The sequence below is a fragment of the Leguminivora glycinivorella genome, chromosome 1, assembly GCF_023078275.1.
Source record: "Leguminivora glycinivorella isolate SPB_JAAS2020 chromosome 1, LegGlyc_1.1, whole genome shotgun sequence".
NCBI lineage: Eukaryota > Metazoa > Arthropoda > Insecta > Lepidoptera > Tortricidae > Leguminivora > Leguminivora glycinivorella.
The window spans coordinates 12457179-12484182 of NC_062971.1; the positions used below are offsets into that span (position 1 = coordinate 12457179).

At 35.2% G+C, this 27004-nt stretch overlaps 1 protein-coding gene across 2 annotated transcripts in view; it reads left to right on the top strand.

Moving 5' to 3' along the window:
- The first annotated feature begins 4722 nt into the window (after positions 1 to 4722).
- The window catches only part of LOC125230139 (rho GTPase-activating protein 7), a 311981-nt gene continuing 289699 nt past the window's right edge, over positions 4723 to 27004 (top strand). Inside the window, exon 1 of one of the 2 annotated variants that reach the window (XM_048135175.1) lies at positions 4723 to 5099. In XM_048135175.1, the coding sequence (XP_047991132.1) occupies positions 5015 to 5099 (85 nt within the window). In that variant the 5' untranslated portion in view covers positions 4723 to 5014. The remainder of the gene's footprint in view (positions 5100 to 27004) is intronic. The other variant, XM_048135189.1, reaches the window with a different exon arrangement.

A 27004-nucleotide genomic window follows, 5' to 3' on the forward strand; every position in this document is an offset into this window, starting at 1 on the left:
ATATCTAATAACGCATTACAAACAAATATCTATTGAGGTGAAAAGCGACTACAGTGAAAAAAGGCAGGATAATAAATATACTATGAATTTTATACACCATTGTAATTGGCGACCACAAATCATACTACAAGAAAAAAATATTGTTCAGAAATTTTGAGATCGCGGCGAAACGCGAATAGGTGAAAAGCTACAAGGTTTTTCTGATTTCGAGGTATACGACTAACAAATGTGAAGTTTACATCAGGAGACAATCTGTATCCTGTCTAGATCTAATATTGGGCATACATTCAGTTCGAATCGGGCACGTCAATAGATTTGTAACGCAACAGTTTGGAATTGTATTGTCAAAGTTTAAACGTTATTTAATGCTAATGTGGCAGAGACAATGGCAATCAACGGAGTGTTCACCCCACCATCACATCCGGAACGTTTCGTTACGTTTTTGATTACATTAGAAAAGTAATTGCGCAACAAACTATGTGTTTCCTTTTACGACAAATTGTTTAAAAATACAATTCATGAATTCACACATTAACCATGTGGGTATTGTGAATCTTAACTTTTTAATTTTATCGAGTCGAAAAGGGCCCTGGTGACAAATATCGTTACCAAATTGTTGACTTGGCTCTATAATGTTACAAAATAGCATTTAAGTAATTTGTAATGACGTAGTCTAAAAAAAGGTCACACAAAAAATACTTCCAAGATAGGTATCATGGATTAATTATTTATTAAGGCCCTGTCTAAATGAGCCTGTATTTTTTGTCAATTCTAAAATCAATGAAGATACTCTTTATAAAAAGCTTATTATGTTTTTGTACGCAACGATCTGCAATTACCTACGTAGGTTACCTGCTAAAATTAAAATTAAATCAAATTGGATTAATGAAAAATATGTCTTGAGGAATGAATTATCGGTAAGCTTATAAGCATTTTAAACCCTTCTCATTTATATTTATGTTTTTATATGCATATAATCCGTGTTTGCGCAATCCCAGGTATAATTTAATGTTTTTTTTTCCTTGGGCTGACAAGTTATTAGACGTAAAAACGCACACCAACAAATAAGAGAATACTAAGTACTAGCAATGTTTCATGGATGGAATATTTCCTGGAGCACTAAATTTCTCAATAAATTTTATCTCTTGTTTTAGGTTACAGAATTAAAATTGTATGAGATTCGTCGACGCACAATTACAATCTTGGATTACACGCATTTCGAGTCAAATTTAAATTAATTTTCTTTGCAACATGTCTGCCTAATTACCTATGCTCTCTCTGCTTATGCTTCACAACCAATTACAACTTAATTTAATTATTTTAAGAAGAATTATATATGTAGAGGCATAACATAACACTAGATTCAGTTGAAAAATTGTTTAGTATTTTCGTAAGTTTATCTTGAACTCAAATGATAGCAATGGTAACTACCGTCGTACATAGGTTGGTAATTTTATTGGTACCTATGAGCGGCGTGGCGTAAAAATTTTGGTTGGTAAAGCCGCAGGGGTTTTCAGGATCTGTTTTGTACGGACTTCTACAGATACTGGAGAATTTAAGGTAACAAGTTGGGAATCGAGTTTTATCGACGCTACGCCACTGGTCCCTATTTAATTTAAATATTGTAAAATAAACATAAAGATGTTTTATTTCATTGTACGATTTCTTCGTATCTATTAAATACTGCCGTAATGTTTATTGCTTGGGGTACTTACAAGAAGACTTAAATAGAAATGGTTGAAGCGGTCTTTGAAAATTAAATTAAAATCTGTAGGTACTTATTCTCTTAAGTCCAAGAGTTATACAGTAACAACAAGTAATAAGAGTTATACAGATAAAATGAAGGTTTTCATCTATTTTCCAAACACAAGCTTTAAGGAATGTAACAAGACAATTGAGAATATAATAAGAATAAGGTAGCCACAGAACTAGGTACATTTAGATAGAAGAAACAACTTCATCTATTTGTATAGGGGCCGAGAGTGTCAGATTTAAAACTGAAGTTGTTACTTGCCTGTGATTTTAAATATGTCTCAGGTCCCTGTGTTCATAATTTTTGTGTTGTTGAAATTAAATATCACGTAAAAGGCATTTTTTATATTTTTGTTGATTTCAACTTACAAAAATTGACGCCCAAAAGCTGCAAGCTGCGAATAAAGACGGACAACTCAGTGGATTTTACAGAGTTCATTTGACACACTAAGTAGATACTAGATAGTTTGCTTGATCTATGATATATATGACATCTGTGAAGGTAGCTTAGCATAGTTAACAAGGCGTCGCCTTATTACAGTCCGTTACGTTATCTCAACAAGGTTTTGTATTTTAATTAGCCTTATCTTTTTTTATTTAACTGTGCGATAAACAGTTCTTAAGATGAGTCTCTTCTTTAAATATAAACGCTGACTAATTCTTTACCTATAGACCCAGAGCCCAGGCCCGCCAGACCTTCCTCAAATTCTCAAGGATGAAACTTTGGGACAATGTAGAGTTCGTATCGGCGGTTAATGTGTGCATATTTTCTAGTTCGGCCCATCGGCCAATTTTTTGCTATCAAGTGATGAAGGTGAAAAAAAAAAGTGCTTACTTTCCTTAAATTCTCAAGGCTGATTTTTATATATGTGTTAGAGCACGTTGTTAGAAATTGGTTATCATCAATGCCAGACCGTTTCCGCCGGCCATAACTTTTGCCAGACGCGACAAAGTTGGCAAAAAACGACTCTAACTTACCTCATTTTCTCAAGCCTGATTTTGATATATGATACGCAGGGACCTATAACTAGACCGTTTGTAAGCAGCCAGACCAATCGGATGGACCCAACCATCCGCCAGACCGACTTAAAGTTTCGATATGAGCATTAGTAGAACTGAAATATTCCGGGTCTATAAAAGCTAAAAACTTGAATTTTCTACATTAAGCTACGTGTATATTGTATACTTGACGTTATAAGCGACTTTCAAAAATTTTACTTCTAAGGAAATAAAAAAATGAAAGTTTATATGTGGTGCAAGATTAATTTTAAGCTATGAATTTTATTTACACTGCGTAAGTACATGTGTATTTTATTATAAATATAACTTTTACCAGACGCGACAAAGTTGGCAAAAAACGACTCTAACTTACCTCATTTTCTCAAGCCTGATTTTGATATATGATACGCAGGGACCTGTAACTAGACCATTTGTAAGCAGCCAGACCAATCGGATGGACCCAACCATCCGCCAGACCGACTTAAAGTTTCGATATGAGCATTAGTAGAATTGAAATATTCCCGGTCTATAAAAGCTAAAAACTTGAATTTTCTACATTAAGCTACGTGTATATTGTATACTTGACGTAATAAGCGACTTTCAAAAATTTTACTTCTAAGGAAATAAAAAAATGAAAGTTTATATGTGGTGCAAGATTAATTTTAAGCTATGAATTTTATTTACACTTGACTTGAGAAAATGAGGTAAGTTAGAGTCGTTTTTTGCCAACTTTGTCGCGTCTGGTAAAAGTTATATTTATAATAAAATACACATGTACTTACGCAGTGTAAATAAAATTCATAGCTTAAAATTAATCTTGCACCACATATAAACTTTCATTTTTTTATTTCCTTAGAAGTAAAATTTTTGAAAGTCGCTTATTACGTCAAGTATACAATATACACGTAGCTTAATGTAGAAAATTCAAGTTTTTAGCTTTTATAGACCCGGAATATTTCAATTCTACTAATGCTCATATCGAAACTTTAAGTCGGTCTGGCGGATGGTTGGGTCCATCCGATTGGTCTGGCTGCTTACAAACGGTCTAGTTATAGGTCCCTGCGTATCATATATCAAAATCAGGCTTGAGAAAATGAGGTAAGTTAGAGTCGTTTTTTGCCAACTTTGTCGCGTCTGGCAAAAGTTATGGCCGGAGGAAACGGTCTGGCATTGATGATAACCAATTTCTAACAACGTGCTCTAACACATATATAAAAATCAACCTTGAGAATTTAAGGAAAGTAAGCACTTTTTTTTTTCACCTTCATCACTTGATAGCAAAAAATTGGCCGATGGGCCGAACTAGAAAATATGCACACATTAAACGCCGATATGAACTCTACATTGTCCCAAAGTTTCATCCTTGAGAATTTGAGGAAGGTCTGGCGGGCCTGGGCTCTTGATCTACTAGGCAACTTTGTTTCGTATCAATTTAGTGTTTTCCAATGGTAATATTTTATAACCGGCTCCAGATAAGAGGTTTTCAATTCATCTGCGGTCGAACCTATATTTTTAGGTATACGATGGATGAGACTACTGAGGCTTGATTTCCATTTTGGGCATTTTTGTCATTTAATCATTTTACCCCCTAAACATGTCTGTACCAAGATTTGTCCTACCTGCATTTTAAAATATTCTGTCCAGGGTCATCCACTACATGTCATCGATTCAATTCCTTTTTAAGATGTTGATGCCTCTTTCTCCTCAGAGATGTGATACTTGTAGAACAAATAATTTTATTAATTACCTGTACAAAGATTACAAAAATATCAATATAAAATAAAAGTAACACTTAACGATCATTTAATCGGAAACATGCTTAGAAGTTAGAACACCGCTGAATCCGCAAGCTACGCGTGAACGCAGAAGTTTTTTTTAACACAAGTAAAGTTATCGATAAGGCATCGTTTTTAGGACGTGTCGTGCCCCCCGCTTAGTAGAGTCCGTAGCGCGATCAGTTGGCCCCAAGCGCTCGCGCTGAGTGCGTGTCGACGTCTGCGCACGCGTTCGTTCACCCCTAGCTCGATCGTCAGCTGTCAAATTTGACGTTTCGTAATCGGGGAGAATCCACGATTACTAAGTAATCAAAGTGCATTTAAACTAAGCAACTGAAGACACTATTCTAACAAGAATTCCGACTTGCGTAAATATGTTTTGACGTGCCCGCTTGTGTTGTGTTAGTGATGATTTCTGATTGTATCGAGTGCTGTGTTTTGTGTAAACTAGTTTCGAAGATTCGTCGTTGTTATGCTGTTATCATGTAATGTCGTTCGACGCTGATATGTCTATAATTAGCGACCTACGATGGCTGCAGGACGAGGAGTTGTTTGCTCTTTCGTTGCAAAACGGTAGGTTTCATTCACGTTAACGATCCGGTTTTGTTTTTCTGCCAATGACGTTGAATTGTAAGTGCGCGCGTTTAAAGTGTCTACCGAGGCGAATCGTAAAGTTACCTCTGAGGGAGCAGAGTTAATTACTTTACTGTTAGACCTTGGTTAGTGCCTGGGCAACAAATTCTTGGCTGCTCAACTTCGCGGCAAAATGTCAAGCACTTGCGCGCAACACAAACAACATTTTGAGCGTGCTCAGCTCGCGAGTCACTGACCAATGAATGAAAACATTTGCTTTTAACGTTTAGAATATTATTTTAAATGTAAGGTATTCGTTTTAGAAATAAAAGCACTTTATTTACAAAGGATTACTCAATTCGCGTAACTTTGCGTATGGTTCAATTTTAAAATAAAACATAAATAAAGATTACAAAACAAAAACTATTTAAACGAGTGCTCAACCATCGTGATTCTATGTTTTGGTCAACATTGTCGTGCAGTGTCGAGGATGCGTGTACGCAGCCGGTAGGTAGACAAGTAGGAAATAATGCCCAAGGTGAGCTAGATTCTTGCCGCCGCCTGTGCGAGCCCTGAGGACTTCATTACGAGACGCAATATTGTCAACTTGATTAAAAACTTTGCTCTTGCAATGTGACGTTGGGTTTCCCCAAAGTAAAGAGTTTAATGACCGTTCGAATTAACCCTTGAATGCATAATGTAGTCAAAAGGCTACAACTGAAATGGCATAAGTTGGTAGTCAAACTAATGTCAATTATTACCTGAGACGTAACTATCATAATATAATTATCAAATGCGACGTGTATTTTATTGTAAATTCGATATTCCAGAAGCAAAATTATGGACACTGTTGATAGGTACCGTTGTTACTTAATATATAAAAAAAAACCTTTATTTTATTAATTTATTTATATATTTTTGAGACTACGACCTACTTTTAAAATTACTTGTACTGGAGGACGATTCTGACTTTAAAATCTGATAAGAATCTATTATGGATATGATATTTTCGGTGTCATAAATGACATTTCTGGTTGAATTATCTCAAAAGCAAATCATATGAAAATAGCAATTAGCGAATAATATGTTGGATGCACTTAAATCGGATAAAGTCTAATTTTATTTATTCCTTTTCGAATGTTCAACTGAGGAATTATTTTTCAGTCGAACCTGTTCCTGTTAAGTATATTACCTAGCATTAACCTATAAACGAATTAGTTATCTATCTCAACATTTTAATTAGAAATGTAATTTGTTGATTCTTGCCAATCTCGAGCAGATCCGACTATTATACTGGCGAACCTCAAGGCACCAGCAAATTACGCAAATCTAACCTTGGCTTATAGGTTAAAATAAAAAGCTAAATTTCAAGTTTCGATTGCGCCTGAGAACAAAAATTATGTTAGAAAAACCGGCCAAGAGCGTGTCGGGCCACGCTCAGTGTAGGGTTCCGTAGTTTTCCGTATTTTTCTCAAAAACTACTCAACCTATCAAGTTCAAAATAATTTTCCTAGAAAGTCTTTATAAAGTTCTACATTTGTGATTTTTTTCATATTTTTTAAACATATGGTTCAAAAGTTAGAGGGGGGGGACGCACTTTTTTTTCCTTTAGGAGCGATTATTTCCGAAAATATTAATATTATCAAAAAACGATCTTAGTAAACCCTTATTAATTTTGAAATACCTATCCAACAATATATCACACGTTGGGGTTAGAATGAAAAAAAATATCAGCCCCCACTTTACATGCAGGGGGGGTACCCTAAAAAAACATGTTTTTCCATTTTTTATTTTTGCACTTTGTTGGCGTGATTGATATACATATTGGTACCAAATTTCAGCTTTCTAGTGCTAACGGTTACTGAGATTATCCGCGGACGGACGGACGGACGGACAGACAGACATGGCGAAACTATAAGGGTTCCTAGTTGACTACGGAACCCTAAAAAATATCCATATTTTATGTGTAACATATGTAGCAGCATATTATGTTATGAATTATGAAACTCAACTTCTCTGCACTAGCGTTCATGGCTATGAGATCTATGAATCGCCGCGACGGTCAACTTTAACAATGGAATTTTCGCTAATTTGTGATATACCCTCCTACGTTCCATATACCTATATTTGTCGTTTAGACAAGACATGCCCAAATATTTCTTCTGCATTCTACCTACATACTACGGATACGTCAATTCATAAACGGATCGTCGGTCAAATTCCTTTGATAATACAACACCCACGTAACTTCGTTAGGACCCGTTCAGTATAACAATACGGTTCAGAATTTCTTTCTAAAGGCGGTCTTGATTTGGGAAACAAAGCTTTACAAAAAGTCGAAAGATGGTAACTAGTAAAGAATTACGCTCTATCATGCTTGTATTGTATGAACAGTCTCGCCGTCGACCATCTAAGAAGTATGTTCCCCAGTGCATACAGCAGGTTATAGGTACGTCACCAAGGAATTTCGATGATGAATATTTTTTTAAATATTTGTAACCGGTTGAATCAATGTGCCTCACTATAGTTACTACTATAATAACCTAACCACAAAATTAAAATTTTGTAATAGCCCCGACCGCGACATACTAGACCATTTCATGAAACATGGCTAAGAACTCTCCAGACTAACACAGCTTTCAGACAAATAAAACTAAATCTAAATCGGTTCATCCGTTCGGGAGCTACGATGCCACAGACAGACACACACACAGACAGACAGACAGACACGTCAAACGCCTCATATAATGTTCGCATATTTACCTCCGGTTCGCAGATTTCGTGGCTTAATCTCAGAGACTAAACTTCTCAACTGTACATTAGGTATAGAGTGCTTGCAGCTAAGAAAATATAAATACCTATCCTTATGGTCAAGTATTCGAAATCTGAGATTTAGATTTAAAATTAAATTTAATAGACCGATTTGCCCGTACTTTTAGTTCTTATTTTAATATTTACACATCTTTACACGTCTTGAGTTTTGCATCCACCCATAGTGCCGACAACTGCTTACACTGGTATTGCATTGATCAACCTCCAATGATATTGAAGTCATCGTCTTGGCATTTTGATTCAACTGTTTATGTAATGTTTACTTTTGTTCTTGACATTGACTATTTTTATTAATCAATACCTATTGCGTTATTCAAGTGTGTGTTGGTGTGTGTAAACAGGCAAACTTAACCGGTTCTGACAGATTATATTATATTATCTTCAATGTTATTTAACGTGTCCTAATAAAACGGGTTTTCGTAAAACTTTGTCTATCGGTTTGTCATTGTCAACATGACATAACTAATGATGAATATTTTACAGTTTAGACGTATACCTTCCTATATATCTACGTATAGAAAATCTCACATTTAATTTAAGGCCTATTTATTTACACTTCGCGCGAACTCACATACGATTTTAGTTTAGATACATTGCGGCCTGTTGAAGTTCGATATTTTAAGCACACTAATCAAATACCGCAATATCGTATACGAGTTCTCGTACCGTGTAAATAGGCCTTTAATATCATAGAGGTCATAGACGAGTTTAAAATACACATGACATTTGAATACATCTAAAAAGAAATGAAATATCAATTTATTTCAATGGTTAAAATACTTACTTAAGTTAAACACGACTTTGACTGTAATAACTATTACTAATGATGATGACTAGACCGCACTCATTTAACAAACTTACACATACAGTTAATTAAAATAAATATATCTCTAAACTGAAGGAAATATAGTTGAAAACAATATGTAAATTGGCTGTAGAGCTGTAAAGATAAATAAGAAATGGGATAAATGCAATGGTATGTTTAGAATTGGCAACATAGTATTAAGCGGAGCAAGTTGTGGGTTATAATCTTACAGAATAGTTGAGACCGCACGGAAGCGGTCAGGACTTCGTTAAAACACTGTAATAAACATTTAATAACCATTCGAGTTATTTATCTTCATCTTTATAATCCTCGTCATCTTCAATCTTCACGAATATAGTTAAGTTTTCGCAGCAAGCTCTGTTCTCCATACAAACTTACGCTCTCTTTTTTTTTCTCTATTTCGTTTGTTTGATTTCGATACTTATACCAAATTCTTTTTTAGATTTTAATTCTCATTATACGATCATTGGATCATTGGATCGTGGTTGGATTGCCAACCAATCGATTTAAAATGAGAACGAAACCACACCAAGTTTCAATGGGTTGGCAACGCGTATGTGATACTCCTTGAGTTGCAGGTGCAAGCGTTCATATAGGTTACGGTAACCGCTTTCCATCAGGCTGACCGTATGCTTGTTTACCACCGATGTAGTATTAAAAAAAACATGAAACTCCTAGTGAAAGGTGAAATTCAGCCGAAACAGTAAATGAAAAAAAAAGAATTTAAGAAAATGGCCTCACACAGTACACCATAATGAGTACTACATACTACTGCAATCTCGACTGTGGGGCAATTGTAACTGATCCATTTTCTACATTATTACACTATGATGTTGAGTTCAACAGGTGTTCACTGAACACGCCTACCATATATAACCGGTGGACACTATATAATAATGCAAACATTGTAAAACATGGAAAAAATGGACCAGTTACATTTGCCCCCCGGTCGAGATTTGACCCGCTGTACCTTACTCGTAATGTCCAGATGCTATTTTCCAGACTTAACACAAACCATTAATAGCTTTGACACTTTAACAGTAATCTTCTAACGTTCTACTGTACATTGTCTGAAAATGTGGAAGTCGTTAGAAAACCTACTTTGTCGCAGTAATAACTATACTGTGGCAATTTAAATATGTCAAGTCAAATCTGTAAAAGCAACAAGGCACTAAAGTGCCCAGTGACTTTGACGCGAGCGTACAATGGGCAGTTAGTAACCTAAATATGCTGGGCATTGGATACCGGCTGTTCAGCGCCTGTAGCCAAGAGTGCAAACGGTGACGCTCGGTGACGGAAGATACGCAACTGGCTCTGTCGTACTACGGATGAGCGACAGAGAGTCTAAGTATAATATGATATGGAGCGTGAACGACTGAAGTCTTGGCTATATGCCCAGGAATGTGACTGGCTCGTTAGACGCTAAAGTTTGTTTTAGGGAGAAATGTGAAAATGTAGAGCTTTTAAGGAGCAAAATAAAACCACTATTAAATGCGTTTTCGAACGTAAGTACTACTATATTTCTAGCTTCAATTTCTAAATGTTCAAAATGGTGTTCAAGAGATTTTAATGTAGATTTAGAAGCATATTTCGGTTGCTTGCAAAATCAAAAGACCTCGAATAGCGTTCGATATCCAAGCCTCAATTTAATAACACTCCAAAAGTTCAGTGTAAAAAAACCTTAGCATATAATTTAAGGAGATCGTTGACGTCAAGAATCGATGACCTCAGCTCACAAAAAGCGAGAACACCGACTCGCTAATTAACTATACATTCTATTACAAAGATTACAAGAATGATTGCAAAATTGAAAATTTGATGAGAAATTTTCAAACAAGTACGTATTCCTTCTTTTGGTATCAATTATTTTAGGATTGCTGTTGCTATTAGGACATTAGTCACATTAAATTGTCTATATAACATTTGAACATGCCTATGTATCGATATATTGGTGTTGTGGGCTTTAAAACAGTGAGTTACGGGATTCTAAAAGTGCATAAAAACTCTGAGTTTTAGATAAATATACAGGAAGTTTGGATTCATACCTTACTTAATACGTGATGCTTACCATACCTGGTCCTATAGCACTATTCTATTTTCAATAAAAAATGACTTACTCTAATGTAAATATTAAACTTTCTAATCAAGATAGTTTGACATCGATGCAGGAGTAGCGCTGCAGCAATACATAACCTACTGCAGTCGCCTTCAATAAGTAATAATTTTAAAGACTGTCATTAAACAGTCAATGACTGCAAGTCCTCTAAATTGCTTAGAGCAGTGGTTCCCAAAGTGGTCCATACCGCCCCCCAGTGGGCGCTGAGGAGTTCCAGGGGGGCGGTAGAGGGCTCGAAAGCAATTGGGGGGCGTTCGTCCCTCACAGGGGGGCGGTCCCATATGTGAGGAAAAAAAACTTAAAATAGTAACTGTAAAGCCTATTGTTAAACACCATCTGGTAGTTTGTCTCGGCGCATTTGTATTATTATGCAATAAGCCGCGCCCGCCGTTAGCAAACATTATTACCTTAGGTTTGTTTTTGTTTTGTCTAATATCTTTTGTCGGGTCCTTATTCTCCTTATCGGCGCGAGAACTCGAAGCCATCTGGGTGACCGTTACACATGGACCGCGTAGTGCACAGCTTTATTTGCAATCAGTACCTAAATCCACGTCTTTCTAGTTGAGCTCATCGTTGGGGATCCTAGATTAATTTTACTGCGCATAAAGTTATTTATCGGGAGTGTTAATGGTGGTTATAGTAATAAGTTTAACTGTCCAGTTTTGCCACAAAGCGACTGAACATTTTGAATATTGTTTTTGTGATTACAAGTGAACTCGAACAACGACTTTTGTTGGTGTTAAATGTGAATACATAATTATATTGTTGGACTTGATTTGCTGCGACAATGTCGGAGGCTAAGAAAAAATGTCGCCAGTATAGTGTTGAATACCTATTTGAAATATGGCTTTATTTCATCTCCCACCAACCAAACTTTACCCATGTGCGTGATCTGCCAGAAAGTATTCTCAAATGAGGCAATGAAGCCCTCTCGGTTACAAGAGCATTTGACTAAAATGCATGCTGACAAAAAAGACAAAGATTTGTCGTATTTTCAAGGGCTAGAAAAAAAAATTCATACGCGGCCTACCATTTCGAACCTCTTCGCGTCGTCTTTAAAACAAGATGATGACGGACTGAGAGCTTCTTACAATATTTCGCTGTTGATTGCAAAAACAGGTAAACCACATACAATTGGCGAAGAATTGATTTTACCGGCAGTCAAAGAAGTTATAAATACTGTGATGCATAAACCAGGTGCAGATATTGGTGCCTACCTGCATCGCCTCTATCGGATGTTATCTTCAATTACAGGGTGATCACTTGAATTTAATTAAAACCAAAAGTGTTATTGCTACTTTTATGGGAAAAATCCTTCTGTTCAAGCGTAATTTAGGTAGAGGCGAATATATTGTCAGCATTTACAAATTCTTCATGCTGACTTCAATGAGCGGTTCTAAGATATTCTTGAAATGAACATACCGGATTGGCTTTTAAATCCATTCTCGCAGTTGAATACAGCAGAGTCACCTAACTTAGAAGAAGAACTAATTGAACTGACAACAAATGAAGAACTTAAAGTGAAATTTAAAATGGGATACCAGGAGTTCTGGCTCCAAAAATCAATACCTCAACTGTACCCTGGATTATGGGAAATAGCACAGAAGTTTCTAATCGCGTTTCCATCTTCGTATTTAGCTGAGCGAGGTTTTAGTGCCGTTCTCACATTGCTTACAAAAAAAAGAAGCAAACTGCAAATTACTGAACGTGGTGACTTTCGGCTATTTTTAACGAAAATTCAACCAGATATAAATAAATTAACAAAATCGCATCCTTCACATTGAAATCTTCATTGTTCAATAAACTCAGTAGATAACTTCATATTTTCAATAAAGACAATAGTGCAAGAAATAAATAAATAGTTTTTAATCATGTATACTTGTTTTATTTTTAAGCGAAAATAAAAGCATCCTCAAAAAGTTGAATATAACTATGTATTTCGTTCTGCTTTACATGTACTTAAGTACGTATTCTTAGTCGTTTTGGGTTGTGTGTTGTTGTTGGGTGAGATTAATGTATGATTTTTGAAAGTAATGACTAAATACATCGTTTATTTCAGCTATTTTATGATAGGGGGGCGCTGAAATTTTGTTTAGATACCCAAGTGGGCGGTGGCCCAAAAAAGTTTGGGAACCTATGGCTTAGAGGAATGTTTATCGCCTGCGATTCTTGTCGGCAACATCAACATATCACATATCACAATGATGTCACGCATGACGCGGAGGGTCGAATGGCAAAAACTCCCGAGTGACACATTCTAATTTATGAATGGGATTGTTTAGAATTTCGTTATTGACGACTTTGTGTACTTGAAATACTGTACATAATATTGATTGAAGTGTCAGCAAATCGATGATATTAAGAATTGTATATTTTTATGATAACATTAATAATAGCAAGTTGGTAAATAAATACAGGTGAGCAGGTAGCATATAGTATTTTATTGGTTATATGCATTTCAATTCAATTTCTATTTCAATGTTTTATTTGCAGAAAAAGGGTTAGTAAAATGTCTTAAAATTAGGTTCATAATTGTTCCACCTTTAGCCGCAATCTCTAAAGCTACGTATAAATACGAAGAAAACCTAACTCTGAATCTATAGGACCGATTGAATTAGGATTATTAGGAATTGCACAAAAGATGTTCGAAGCACGTTGTTATAATATTTATCTTCTGCATCTTGTTCGAATACTTAATACAAAATATACATAAATACATATGGGAATATATATTCGTATATTTCATTATAATATTTAATGTCTTAGGTAATATTAATGTAGGCAGCATTTCTTGAATAAAAATATTTTCCTCGTAATTGGAATTCACAGCCAAATCACATACGCGGAATAGCGCCGTAGATCAACAATAGGGTAATTGAGCATATTAGGCAGAATCGTTTTTATATTTATGTATTTGCCATTGAGATGTTTCCGTGATGACGTCTTGGTTTCTATAACTATTACAAACAAAAACAGCTATTATTCATAATGCTCATTTTATACATCACGTATTCTAACAATGTTGCAAAATGTAAGGTCATCTTAGGTAAATGAGTCTTTTCAAGATACCTTCGAAACACAATACATACAGTATAAGAGCTTAATGTTTAACAACCATGCTTGGAAAATAGTGGGTTTCAATAGTTCTGAAATATTCTGTTTAGAAAACGTATACCTTAAATGACGCTTTACACTTACCAAGTGACCAACTTACCTCAGTTGACCTCATATTATAATGTTGTGTCGCTTCTAGAGATATACCTGAAAGCTGTAAGTAAGCACTTAGGTTATTTTAACGATGCCTTAATGCAAATTTTACGCTTCGATACGTAAGCGCCAACCGATATAAATAAATTCTCTTTTTATACAACATAAATATTATTTTACACTTGTATGATTCGATATGCGGAAGTGAATCTTATTCAAAGGAAAAAAGAGATTGAATTTGAAATTTTTCTTGTACAAATGCACATATAGTGTTAGATGTATACCTTCCCATCGGGGACAAGGTTAAATTGGTGACACATTCCAAACAGTCAACGTGCGATTTGCTGAATTCAATTTACATACATATACATAAATTATCTTATTAGTTTGTAACTTTATATTAATTGTAAGTCGAATAACTTAACTAGTTTCAATTTGGCAAAATTTATCGGCGTATTAGAAAGCGCAAGTTATTTTGTCGGATACAGCAAAACTGGTTGAAGAAGCTAAATTAAAAACTAAGGTATTTAAAATATTTTGCAAACACGTTAGACTGGTCCGAGTAAAAAATATGTTTGTCATAATACCGACTTATTCGTAGGATCCTCATAATATTGTTGACATTGAGCATTTGTGTTTTATTATTTACATATATAGCGTCGATAAAGAGCATGTCAGAACAGTGGCATATCCCACAAAATTTACAATTACAATTTTACAAGCTACAAGTTTGTAACAACACAAGTGTATTATACCACATAATTTACTCACGTAAAATATCATGCCACACAGAGATCTTAAAATGTTTATCAATTTCGGCGCAGCATTGTCGCATTCAAATCATATTTTAGTCCGAATGATTAGGATTAATAACAGTAAGTAGGTAATTTGAACCTTCATTGGTCATCTACCCAGATAATATTTGTAGAAACTGCTTTATTTTTACCATGCTGTATCAAAATTGCAAGAAAATTTTACGCTGTCTGCACACAACCTGTAGCTGCTAAGGTCTCTCTTCAACTTTCCGTAAACTCCTCGCATTAGCGTACTTTTCTAATGGCCTTGTTTCACCAGGTAATTAGGGATGGCCACGGGGTGTTCGCCAATATGACTGGAGATTAATTATTATAAATGACAACTCGTTAGTTTCTCGCACTGTAATGAGATTTTAAACGACCCCCATTACGACACTTTAACGTTTTACATATTGTGTTTTTGTTGTAAAGTTTTGCATACGTGGGTAGGTACATATTTATACTGCCTCCATTTGATGCCACGATATCAATTTTTAGTATTCTTTTGTTAAATCCTCAGAATATATGGTAAATCAATTTTATTATACACTTCATGCATAGAACCAGTAAAAGAAAGCCGAGTTCAAGGATTCAAACTGTTTATACTATCTACTTATTACTTATTACTTATATCCTACTTAACATTATACTAACCAGGTTCATGCTGCGAAGTCTTCAACTAGGCTGTAACTGGCCATAATAATATAATAACCGACTATGAACCGTCTCAGTTAGGCCGAGGCCTGGACGACGAAAGCGGCGCGCGGCAACCGCAGCAAAACAGATCCATTCAAGTCTATACTTTTAGTTTGTGCCACCTTAAAACTAGCGGAGCGGAGTGCAGTGAGGATGCGTCGCAAGGCACAATCAAAATATATAGAAGCGAATGGACTCGCTTTGAATAATAGCGGAAGCTACCCGCTGCCGTTCTCAGCGTCTCGCGCCTCGTTCATCCAATCTGTGCCCTTAAACGGCATACTTATAGCAATGATTACTACACCATTCCGCAAGTGAGCCCAAAGCTCCCACTCTGAAAGCGTGTGTCGACACAACGCTTGTATGTAGTGTAGCAGATGCGCTTATCAGCGTAGCGCCCGCATTCCGCGGCTTGATTGATAACTTGCTTATGTAATAATGTATCGTAATATATAGTTACTACTAGGAGCGACAGGGCTTCTGTGCGGCAGCTTTATAGGAAATGTCCCGGACACTATGGTCCCGTGATAAACAAATACAATTTATATTTACATCTCAACTTTCCCATCATTGTGAACTGCTAAGGAATGGAATTCTATTCCTAGATACGCGCAATAGTAAGCTAGGTTTGAAATACCTTGCAAGGCTTGTAGAATGACTTGAAAATTGCATTGCCAATTTCTAAGAAACAGGGAAGGTCAGTACATTGATATAATTCTAACCTATTCTAGAAACAAAACATCTATATACGTACTTGTTTATGAACAACCTACAGCTTACAATAATTAAATAAGGCGTACGTGAGCAAGAATGATAAAATTATTACCTCCATGTTGCGGTGCGTTGCATTGTTGTTCAAACTTATCTCTACTACTTCACTCCGGGGTCGTTCACCTCTTATTAGATAATATTTTAAATTATAATTGTTTTCACTAATTAGCTTATGTGGGCTTTTCAGTTAGATAAGGTTAATAAATGTATCGCGTGCTTGTGTAATTGCGTATCTTTTGTTTCTTAATTATATCGTGTTCTGTTTCTATGGACTTTACACTTGCTACATCCTACTCAATTTGTTTTTTATCATGCAGAAACGTCTGCGAGCGATATTACATATTTTTCGCGGCTGGCTCCGGAAAAGCCAGAGGTCGCAGGTTCGAGTACTGCCGGAGGTGTGAATTTTTCCTTTAATTTAAAAATACATCCTACTCGCATTATAGGAAGTAGGTAGGTAGATATGTAGTTAAGTAGTTGTGGTAGCAACAATGCATATAAGATGTCGAAGCAATACCCAATATTATACCGATCTGTTAGACTTAAACTTACGTTTTCAAAAAATATTTCTGACACTGTCAGATCGGTGTATGGCTGTGTGCAACTGTGAATTTTATAGGCATTGTTTGAATATTACCGTAAAGTAATTAGGTAAGTACATCACATAGTTCGGACTGAAGGTACCTAAATTTTTGTTGGGTATGTATATAATAAATGTTTATAATATAGGCGTGTTGGAATGCAATCATGTTAATCCACGACGTCATTTCATTCTAAGCTGTGCTTATTCATAATGATACCTATTATACCTACCTAAGTTACGTCAACCTTGACCTACCTAAGTAAACTTATTTGTATTGTACATTTTACTAACCTACTTGGTGTCCCACTCCTGGGCAAACTACCATCGTTTCCACTGACTATATTTAAACATATTTTATGAGAATAACCGTAAATATTTAAAACGTTAGACAAAGTAAAATTAGCGGGCGTTTACTCCACAAAAGGGAATCTAACGATTGGTTCGCGGAAATCGCGGAGTTTTCAGGCTGCCAACTTCAGCACAAACTTCTGACGAAATTATTTCGTTATGTAAATTACAGGACCCTCGTTAAGGTATATAAGGTCAGCTTTACTGGTATAACGATTATTGGTTTTTCTACTTAAACGTGAGAGAAAATTGCTAAAAAAATATTGGTTAAAACCTTTGAAAAAAAAGTCGTTTTCTTGGTTACCTACTTGTGACCAAGCAAATAGCATTCTCACAAAATATTACAAATTAAACAAACAATTTTAACTTCAACCCTCTACACGAGACATACGACTTTAAGTGCTATAATATAGTATATAAATAAAATAAATGTAAACATTGTCCTATCGCTTATTATGAACTTAACTAATGGTAACCATTAAGAGCGATATCAGATTGAATCTATGCTTCGACTTATTGCGTTTTGTCATGCGATCGCTCATGATTCACCTCTATCTCCATTCTGTTTCTTAGTCTTATCCATCGTATGTTCATTTGAAAATTTATTGAAACTCTACTCTATTACTTAAAGGCAACGTATGAAATAGAAATACTATCTGAGTGTACATATAGTGGTCATAATATGGCGGTAGAATTCGGGCGAACAGCGCGAGAAGTAAACAATCCCTATGCCATAAACGCAGAGACAGTTATGGTGCCCTTCGTAGCCCTACATGGATGCAGAGTTCCCTCGAAGTGGGCCACTTCATTGTGCTGCAACCTACTTGCATATCGGCACGAATCCTGCTTTGTATTTAGAAAATGTGCATTTTTTATGGCGTATTTGTGATAAGCTGCAGTCGGATTATGATTTTTTTAAGCCTTTTAATGTTTTCATCAAACATATTATTAATAATATAGTAAATGATTGAGATAGATAGATAGAATACTTCTTTATAGGCACACCCAGCAAAAGATACAGAAAAAAGATACAGTGGAGATAGTCAACAGTTTACTATAATTTTGTCATAAAATAACAGCAACGCAATGGATTTTTCTCTAGTTTTTAGTCTGTCGTTATAAGTTAGGTATAACAGTCTACATAGTAAGTACAACATTTTATTAATAACTAATTGATTTCAACCCATACAATTTGCCTAACCTATCCTATTACTAGTATAGTTATCTTACCAATCAAATCATATTGCATCCCTTTGTCCTTAGCTAATCAAATTACTCTGCATCCACATGCAATAATAACTAATCATATTTAATTAAATTGAACTAAAGGCACACACTTTTTTTTCAGTACCTAATAATGTAGAACGCTCATGATTCTGAATATACTTAACTAAAAACGAAATAAAATTTAATACAATACATATACAGCAGCTAAAGAAGAGCTAAAGTATTAATAACGGACAGTAAAAAGCGATCTCTTTCTGTGAAGTGATAACCCAGAAAAGATTGCTAATTATTTATTGGTAAAATTTTAAATACAAATTTGGAAACTTATGTCGTAAGCATATGATTCCATGTTCTGCATATACATTAAAGCCTGGACGTGGCGACCACTAAGCTCTAAGGCTAAGTTCAGATGAACGCGCGGCGACGCGCGGTCCCGCGCGGTTCAGCTGTTCAGATGACGGCGGCTTATACGCGGCAGTCTAGCGTGAACATTCAGTGGTAATGGACGTGGAGGAGGCAATTTGCTTGTGGGTTTTAACCTACCTAAACTACCTAACCTAAAACTGCGCGGTACAAGATTTTGCGCGCGGTGCACGGCGGCGCGCGCTGTCACGCGCGGCAACGCGCAGTCATGTAAACAACGCCATTGATTTTGTTACAATCTTAAACCGCGCGGTGAGAAAACCGCGCGTCACCGCGAGTTCATCTGAACTTAGCCTAAAGCATTCTGTACTCACGTCACGGACTGTACCTTGGCATATATTTGCCAACGGTTTACTAAGTACTCATTTGAATTTGAAATCGACAAACAAATCGATTCGTCGCAATGACTTCTATGTAAAAATCATTTGCGAAAACGTTTTTTAGCGACGCATGTTCGATTTAAGACTTTAAGCTGTTGCTATAAAAATAGGTATTGGCTAAAGTTATTTTGGTTAGTGAGTGCACTATGGTCTTACAAGTAAAGTTAAATGTGCATAGCCAATGGCCATATTATGTCATTGTTTTACGATTTGGCTTGTCATTGTGGCGTAAAATGGAATTGGAATAAAATTAGCAGTAATATAAAATACCATTGCCCAATGCTATAATGAGTCAGCGACAAAATTGCTGCATCATAAATATCGTAATATTTGACTTTCCCATAAACTGAACTGAGCTGTGCGTTGTTCAGGATTTGAACAAAACATGAGCAATGGCAGTTACATCGGTGCTTATTAAATATATTTTATTATTTAAATCCTATTTTGCGATAAAAAATTAAGCCGAACGTAAAATAAACTTCATACTCGTACCTATTTAAACGATCTTTTGCAAGGACGGCGTATTTACATTAGATTGACGGTATAAAACACGCAAAACCATACACCAGGAGCCAAAGTAAACATTAAACGTGCCCTTATTGCCAATTTCCGTTCTACATTAAAATAAAAATCGCCCTCTAAGGTTTTACCCTCACTTTTATACACATTAAGTTTGTCTCGGCTCAGTTTCCAAGTTAATTAAGCGAAGGTTGTTTTTTAACACTTTCGCTACCAAGAACCCGACTGTCGGGTACACCGCTCGTAGAAGCGTAGCCGATTACATGGGTTTCCCCGTATGTAGCGAAAATGTCGTAGCGCCGCGTAGAGCCCGGTTTCGAAAGTGTTAAGGACGCAAGGAATTCGTTTAATGAGCCGTATAAATATTAATATTGCCCAAAGATTTTAGAAGTAAGGATTTATCCTAAAATCTAATGCATATATTCTCGTTTTAGGCGCCTAGTTGGAACGCTGCCACGCAATTGGTTGATGAGTTGCATTACGCGCACGATAGAACTCATAGACCGCACCTTTTGGCTCCCATCGCTTCGCTGGCACTACTTTTGTTGACCTTATGCCACGTCCATACTAAGTAATATATAAGTCAATGATATTGCTAAGTAAATTTGCGAGTTCGGGCCAACCCTTGGTTAATTAGTGCCGGTCAGCCATTTTGTAAACGCGTTTAATTTTATAATTATATTAGCTGATTATCCATTATCACTGATTTTAGCTCCTCATGTGCTGTCATTAACATTCAGAATAAAACTAAAAATAATAATTTTCCAAAAAAATTATCACCAGTGAGATTAAATATGGTAATGACAAAACAGAAATACGAACTGTACAAATATATTCGTACCCATTATTGATTCTGAAGTTAACTGACAATTAATTCTAATAAACAAAAAAATGTCGATAAATACCTATTATTAGCTAAACAACGGTCCCGTTATTGTGGAAGTCAGAAAAACAAAACATGAATGTATAAACCATCAAAATACTATTGTGAAATATCTGCTTTAAAATTGTTTTTTTTTCTAAATTTTCGTCCAGCCTTGTTTTGAAAATTCTTTTAAAAATAGGAAGCACGTTTATGTGAGACCACATATACCTCATAAGTGTAATCAAAGGGTACTCAATTAAAACGAATAGCACGTGGAAAGCGTGTTTTCACACACATCACACGTCGGACAAAACCAACGAATTTCACTATTTTTCGTCCACTTTCCCACACTTCAGGGTTATCTCCTCACTGGACTTTTATAGTTATGTCTATTCTGATATGCTATGTTTAGGAATGATAACAAAATGCTTTTTATTATAAGTAGTATTGATGTTGAGTATTTATTTATATACAGTAGGTACATAACATCGTGTGTCAGGTATGATAATTATTTTATTAAGGTAAATCGCAAAACCATGGCTTAGGGCACTTTTGGATGAGAACAGTTCAGGATAGGGATAAGTTGCATACCTACAATTGCTGACACCTGCGATGTGCTTGCGAACATTAGACCGACTTCTTACGACTGCGCTACGTCCAGCCGATGGGCGGTCGGCGAAATTAACGACAATATTTTGCGTTTACTAACGCGAAAGGAAAACGCATGAAAACTCGAAAATTCGCGTTTTCCGGAGTCTAAGACTAAGCTAGATCGATTTTTCACTCCCGAAAACCCCCACACAGCGAAATCGTTAGAGCGGTTTCAGAGATCGTCGGAATATATATATATATACAAAAATTGCTCGTTTAAAGGTATAAGATAAATAATGATTTTAAGTACAACGTTCTGTTATTTAGTTACCAGAGTGCAGAGCATCTAATCTTTTACTTGTAATAAAGTAGATTTAAGGACTATATAATAAAATATAACACAGCGCTATATATGTATATTGGCAATATAATATTTCTGGTTTTACGACTCAAATCTACAACTTGCACCACTGGTACTTGACCTTATTCAAACATATCGTTGCTATATTTATCTAGTGCGCGATGTAGCAATTGTAACAGCTTTAAATATAATGTTCTCGTTAGTGCATAGTACGAAGTAAAGAATCCGTTTTATACACCTAGTCACTAGCTAATAAAATAAATATGTGTACAGTCAGCATCAAATATATTGTGAGAGATAAAGTGCAATCCGCCTTGTCCGTCACAATGTATTCGATGTTAACTGTAAAATTAAAATAGTTACACTAATCATTTAGAAAACTAAATCATTTTCGTGACAGATACAGATTTTTATAACCACCTTTTTCTTCTTTTCCTTCTTAACAACTTGTAAGAGCGCTTCAAGTACCTATACATAAAATTAGATAAAGAGTCGTATACCGTATTTTTCCGGCTTCCGCCTACTGGCAACCCTACGAAGTCAAACATTCCGTCCATTACGAATGTTTGGTGTGGTCGCACTGCGAACCGTCACGGACGAACCGTAATTTGATTAGTTTGAACACGCTAGAAAGTGAATGAGTTTTAATTTGGAAAAACGCCTACGCTGTCTTCGAAGATGTTTCGCTTCGTAGCGTAGATAGCGTTACATGGTCCCGGTACCGACCACATCAAGGTAGCATTGAAATATTCCATCAAGTTCATACGTAAGTCATTTCATGGACTAGTGCTTTTCGAATTTGCTGTAAGTAAATACTTTTTTGTTGTTCTAAAATTATGACTCATTACCTGAACATATAAATACATATTAACTTAATATGTTTCATGCAATCGTTTTGTATTTGTTATATTATTGACTTATTTTACGTAATATTATCCTGATCATTAATTATTCAATTTACGTCATTTGGTCATGTCACAATTGTGTAAGCTTTAAAATACACACGGATTGGGCACAACTTACCTATTCTATGGTTTGTAAGTTTGATTAATTTTGTGGTATTTAATTTGCAAAAACTTACAGTTAGCCTCTAACATCTCTTACATGCCTATACAAATAGTTTAGTCTGTGATAAATTGCAACCTTCGGCGATACATTGTTGCTGTTATTAATGGATCAGCACTGACCATCTGACTAGCTGTAGCGAGTAAAAAAGACGAATCCGAACAAAAACCTCAATCCATACTACTTCGTGTGACATTTAATCTATCCAACATTGATAAACTGTCCATTGAGGATTTAATACGATAAGTTCATTCCGTAAAAGAAGAGATTAATTCGTCTTCGGACCACCCAAGAATCATGATAATTATTTACCTGAACAAAATAAACTAAAAATGCAAAGAAAAATTGCGTTTGAAATTATAGCGGTTGCAGAATTTTGTGTTGTTTTTATTTCAACATTATAATGGTCACTTAAATATCATTTTGCACATAAATAAAAATAAAATGCTTGTCGGTAGGTACTAAATGGAATAAGCAAGAACGTGTGTGGTTAGTTATTTATAAATAAAGCTCCTGTTCTAAGTAAGTATATTGGTAATGTTAATTCTGAAAGTTTGTATGTTGGTTGTCAAATACGGGTAATCGGATTGGTATACAATTTGGCACACAAAAGTCTTTGAATAAGATAAGACTAATACTTTGTATCTTGAGTACTCGTAGATGCGGTAGTTGAGATTTGTAAAAAAAGATCGTCGTAGAGCCCTCTAAAATGTTTCACTTAAAAAGAATACGTTACACGATAGTGTAAGAAACGCCATGCAAAATATAAGTTTTGATTTTAACAGTTTGGGCTGTTCTATCGAGTGACGCATTCTAAAACTTAAAAATATGTTAGGCTCAGAGGCTGAGAAATTGACTTGTAAGTGACATAAAACTCGGCATGGATTAAGTTTCCATAAACATTTCTAAGAAACTCTTGGACTGGAATCTGATAATTTCCTTCCTATTAGCTCGATATTTCCTTCAAAAGTATCCCCATAGTCGACTTGTCAATGATTAACTACTGTTCCGCAATGACTCAATGGTTCTCGTTAAATTGTGATGATGTCAGTTCGTTTTACGCTGCATGACCTAAGTGCAAGGTTTAGTACTGTATTAAATACTCTGAATGATGTTTTATATCCTTACAGTACAAAACAATAATAGTTTTATATTTTAATTTCCAATTTGATACTTGTGTCATATCATATGTTCAGCGGCACGTTAATATTCTTGCAAATTGTAAATATACTTTGTTTACTGGAAATACCTCCATAGTGCCGTATTAATAAATGGTTTCTTACCGTCTCGAATTCATATCTTGTATGTTAGTAATTTATTTTTTGTACTGCATCCTTATTTACATTATATTTAGCACTGGAGCACTACAAATTCAATGAAGGTTAATTTTATTTGTACAGGTTAAAATACTAATATTTACCTCCATCGCGGAAAGCAATCTTCAATGCACTTGTTTAAATATGAGTCATATGGACGCACATATGCAAACAAAAATGACCCTGCCTGATATATTTCGTGCTCGTTCATATCCGCGAAAGCCATATAAAGAGAGATTGTCATTAATCATTAAAGTACAAAAAATCGTCACGACCATTGTCATTGTGTTTACAATTTACATCAGTCACAGATTATGTTAATCAGAAGCGAAATAGGAGGGCTTACTGTCAATCAGGAACTTATTACCAATCCGTGTGCGTCTGAAGATTTAGATCGTGTCATTCGCGAAGACGTTTGCTGTAATTCGTAATATCATAGAATTACAGTATAGATTTGACATATCTGTGCTGTGCGTACCTAATGAATAACAAGACCAAGATCTCTAGAGCGTCGGGACAGATGTGTTGATAAATATGATTTTATTCCAATTTGAGTTTCATTGCAATGGATATAAGACGGTGACTATGTTTTTTACTGTGACTGATGATTTACTATATTAATATGATGGACTTAATACGTTTAACTAGGTTCATTCGCTACGGTTTGTTAGAGCTTTAATAAGGCCTACATAATATGAAGGCAGTAAGCATAGACTTTTGTCCTCTTTTCTACACGGTTTCATAAGTAAGAGTGATAATCTGATATGATATGACTGGCATAAGAATTGGTTTTTACAATATTTTTATAGTTGTTTTACTAGCTGCCTCTGCATCCATACTTAGCGAGATTTTGATAGTAGCTCAAACATTCGTCAATTAATCAATGTATCATTAAGAATACAAAGAAGTGCTTATTAAATTAACGTGACTCAGACATTAAAGTATTTACGAATTTCTATCAATGTACCAGTTTATGAAGACACGGGTAATGAATTTCAATGAATTGTTTAGGAAACGGATTCCAATGATTAGATGTTTATGATATGCGCCGCAAATAATGAATAAATGATTGAGTGGCATTCTTGACATAGTTATAGTATTGAGATGAATAATTGTAGATTCTTGAATAGTTAGTTAAAGGTATTTTTCCATTGTTGTTACTTTATTGAGCTGTACGTCGTTATTACAAAAGATTTGTATTTATAATTAATAAGCCTGAATCACTTTGATTTGATCTAAAGCCTGTGTTCGGGAAATCATATATTTTTCATTAATCCATGAAAGGAAAATAGAAAAGAAAAGAAAACACTTGCGACAGATTTCACCAATCAAATTTTTATTACACTTGCTCAGTAAGTGTGCAATTACAAATGTGATGAAAAACAACTCAGTGCGTAAAATATCGCAAAAGTCTTGTCTTTGAATTGCTCTGGAAAACCATCGCGATTTAACTTTACTCTCGTTTTTAATATTATTTGCAACAATTCAAAGCCATTTTTTTAAATAAACGTAATGTGTGGGAACACTGAGCCGGTATAAATGTTATACACCGTGTTTTTTTTAATTCGACACGTAGCTAGGATCATTATCAGGAACCACCCTGTATATAACTTTTAGTTAAATTCGTAAAAAGGGTTGTCACACACGTGCTCAGTAATTATCTTTATTTTTTTAATAACTCGATAACTAAGAGTTTTCTTAGAGAAATTAATTGTACCTATTTGATCTATAGAACCTTCCCTTAAAGTTAACGGAATTCAATAAAAAACAGGGTATATAATATGGTGTGACAGAAACAGCGCGCCCTATCACACTATGTTATATATAACATTTATAACAGCCAGTGTGGAAGCACCATTAGGAACCAAAATTGTAGTTGCTTACACACCTATTTAAAAAGACATATTTTTACAGGGCGCTACTTATCCATGACACAAACAACGTCCGACAAAACAGCTTTGTCTAAATCAATCGTGGCGTTCCAAGCCTAAAGGGTCCATATGCTTCATATTATGCAATAAGGACCATTTAACATAAAATCTGTTAGAATTTTGTATGGAAAATACCTTGATACCCTTGAAATGTAAGGGTCCTTTGGTTGTGGATTGCCACAATTGTATTTTTTTCTTACTCTTACTTGACCAAGACTCTTATGTTATTGTTATTGCGTATTGATTGTAATCTCAGCCCGAGATCATAAGAGGTCCTCGTGTTGCAAATCTTTGGAGAACAAAAAACCTTTGTTCCTTTTTGGCTAACGAAGTTGCACAAAAAGAACAATATAAATAATAAAGCCGATGCTATTACAAATCAGTTAGTCCTTGTTTTGTAAAAAATTGAATTAGTTTGCTTAGTTTTGTTAATGGCAGTAAGAGGCGAGAGGTAAAAAAAATTGGCGAGAATACCTTGCCTAGCTCCTGACCTGACACTGTTTTTATCGAGATGGCAATATCGAACGCTTAAAAACGAGGTTACTTTATTTTTATCTTAAGATGCCTTTGAGATAGGTATGCAAATTATAATGCAGTTATAAAAAGTACGACTTGATAATTTCATTCGATTTTCCTGTTAACTTCTGAGAAAAATCCGAGGTTTTGCCATTTGAATCATTTGATTGATTTATTATTAGACTCCGCTAACCATTTGTAACTTGTACGTATTTTATGTTGACGTATTTTACTTACTTATAAAAGAGTTATAAGGAACACATATTTAGATGTAGGGAACAAGTCAGTTTATAACACATCTTTAGGAGAAATTTTGTGAATTCTCGGACTACTTTTACTATTTTTTTTACTAATGTCATGTGTCATAGATACCTATGACGAAATATACAATTACATGCCTAATTTATAAGCGCATGCCACCCTATAAACCCTGCTTCAAAAACGTACGACAAATATACCTGGCTTCTTAAGCAAAGTGATCATAAAATGAGTCACGACACGACCTCACGATTAGATTTAGTTTCAAGTAAACATCCTG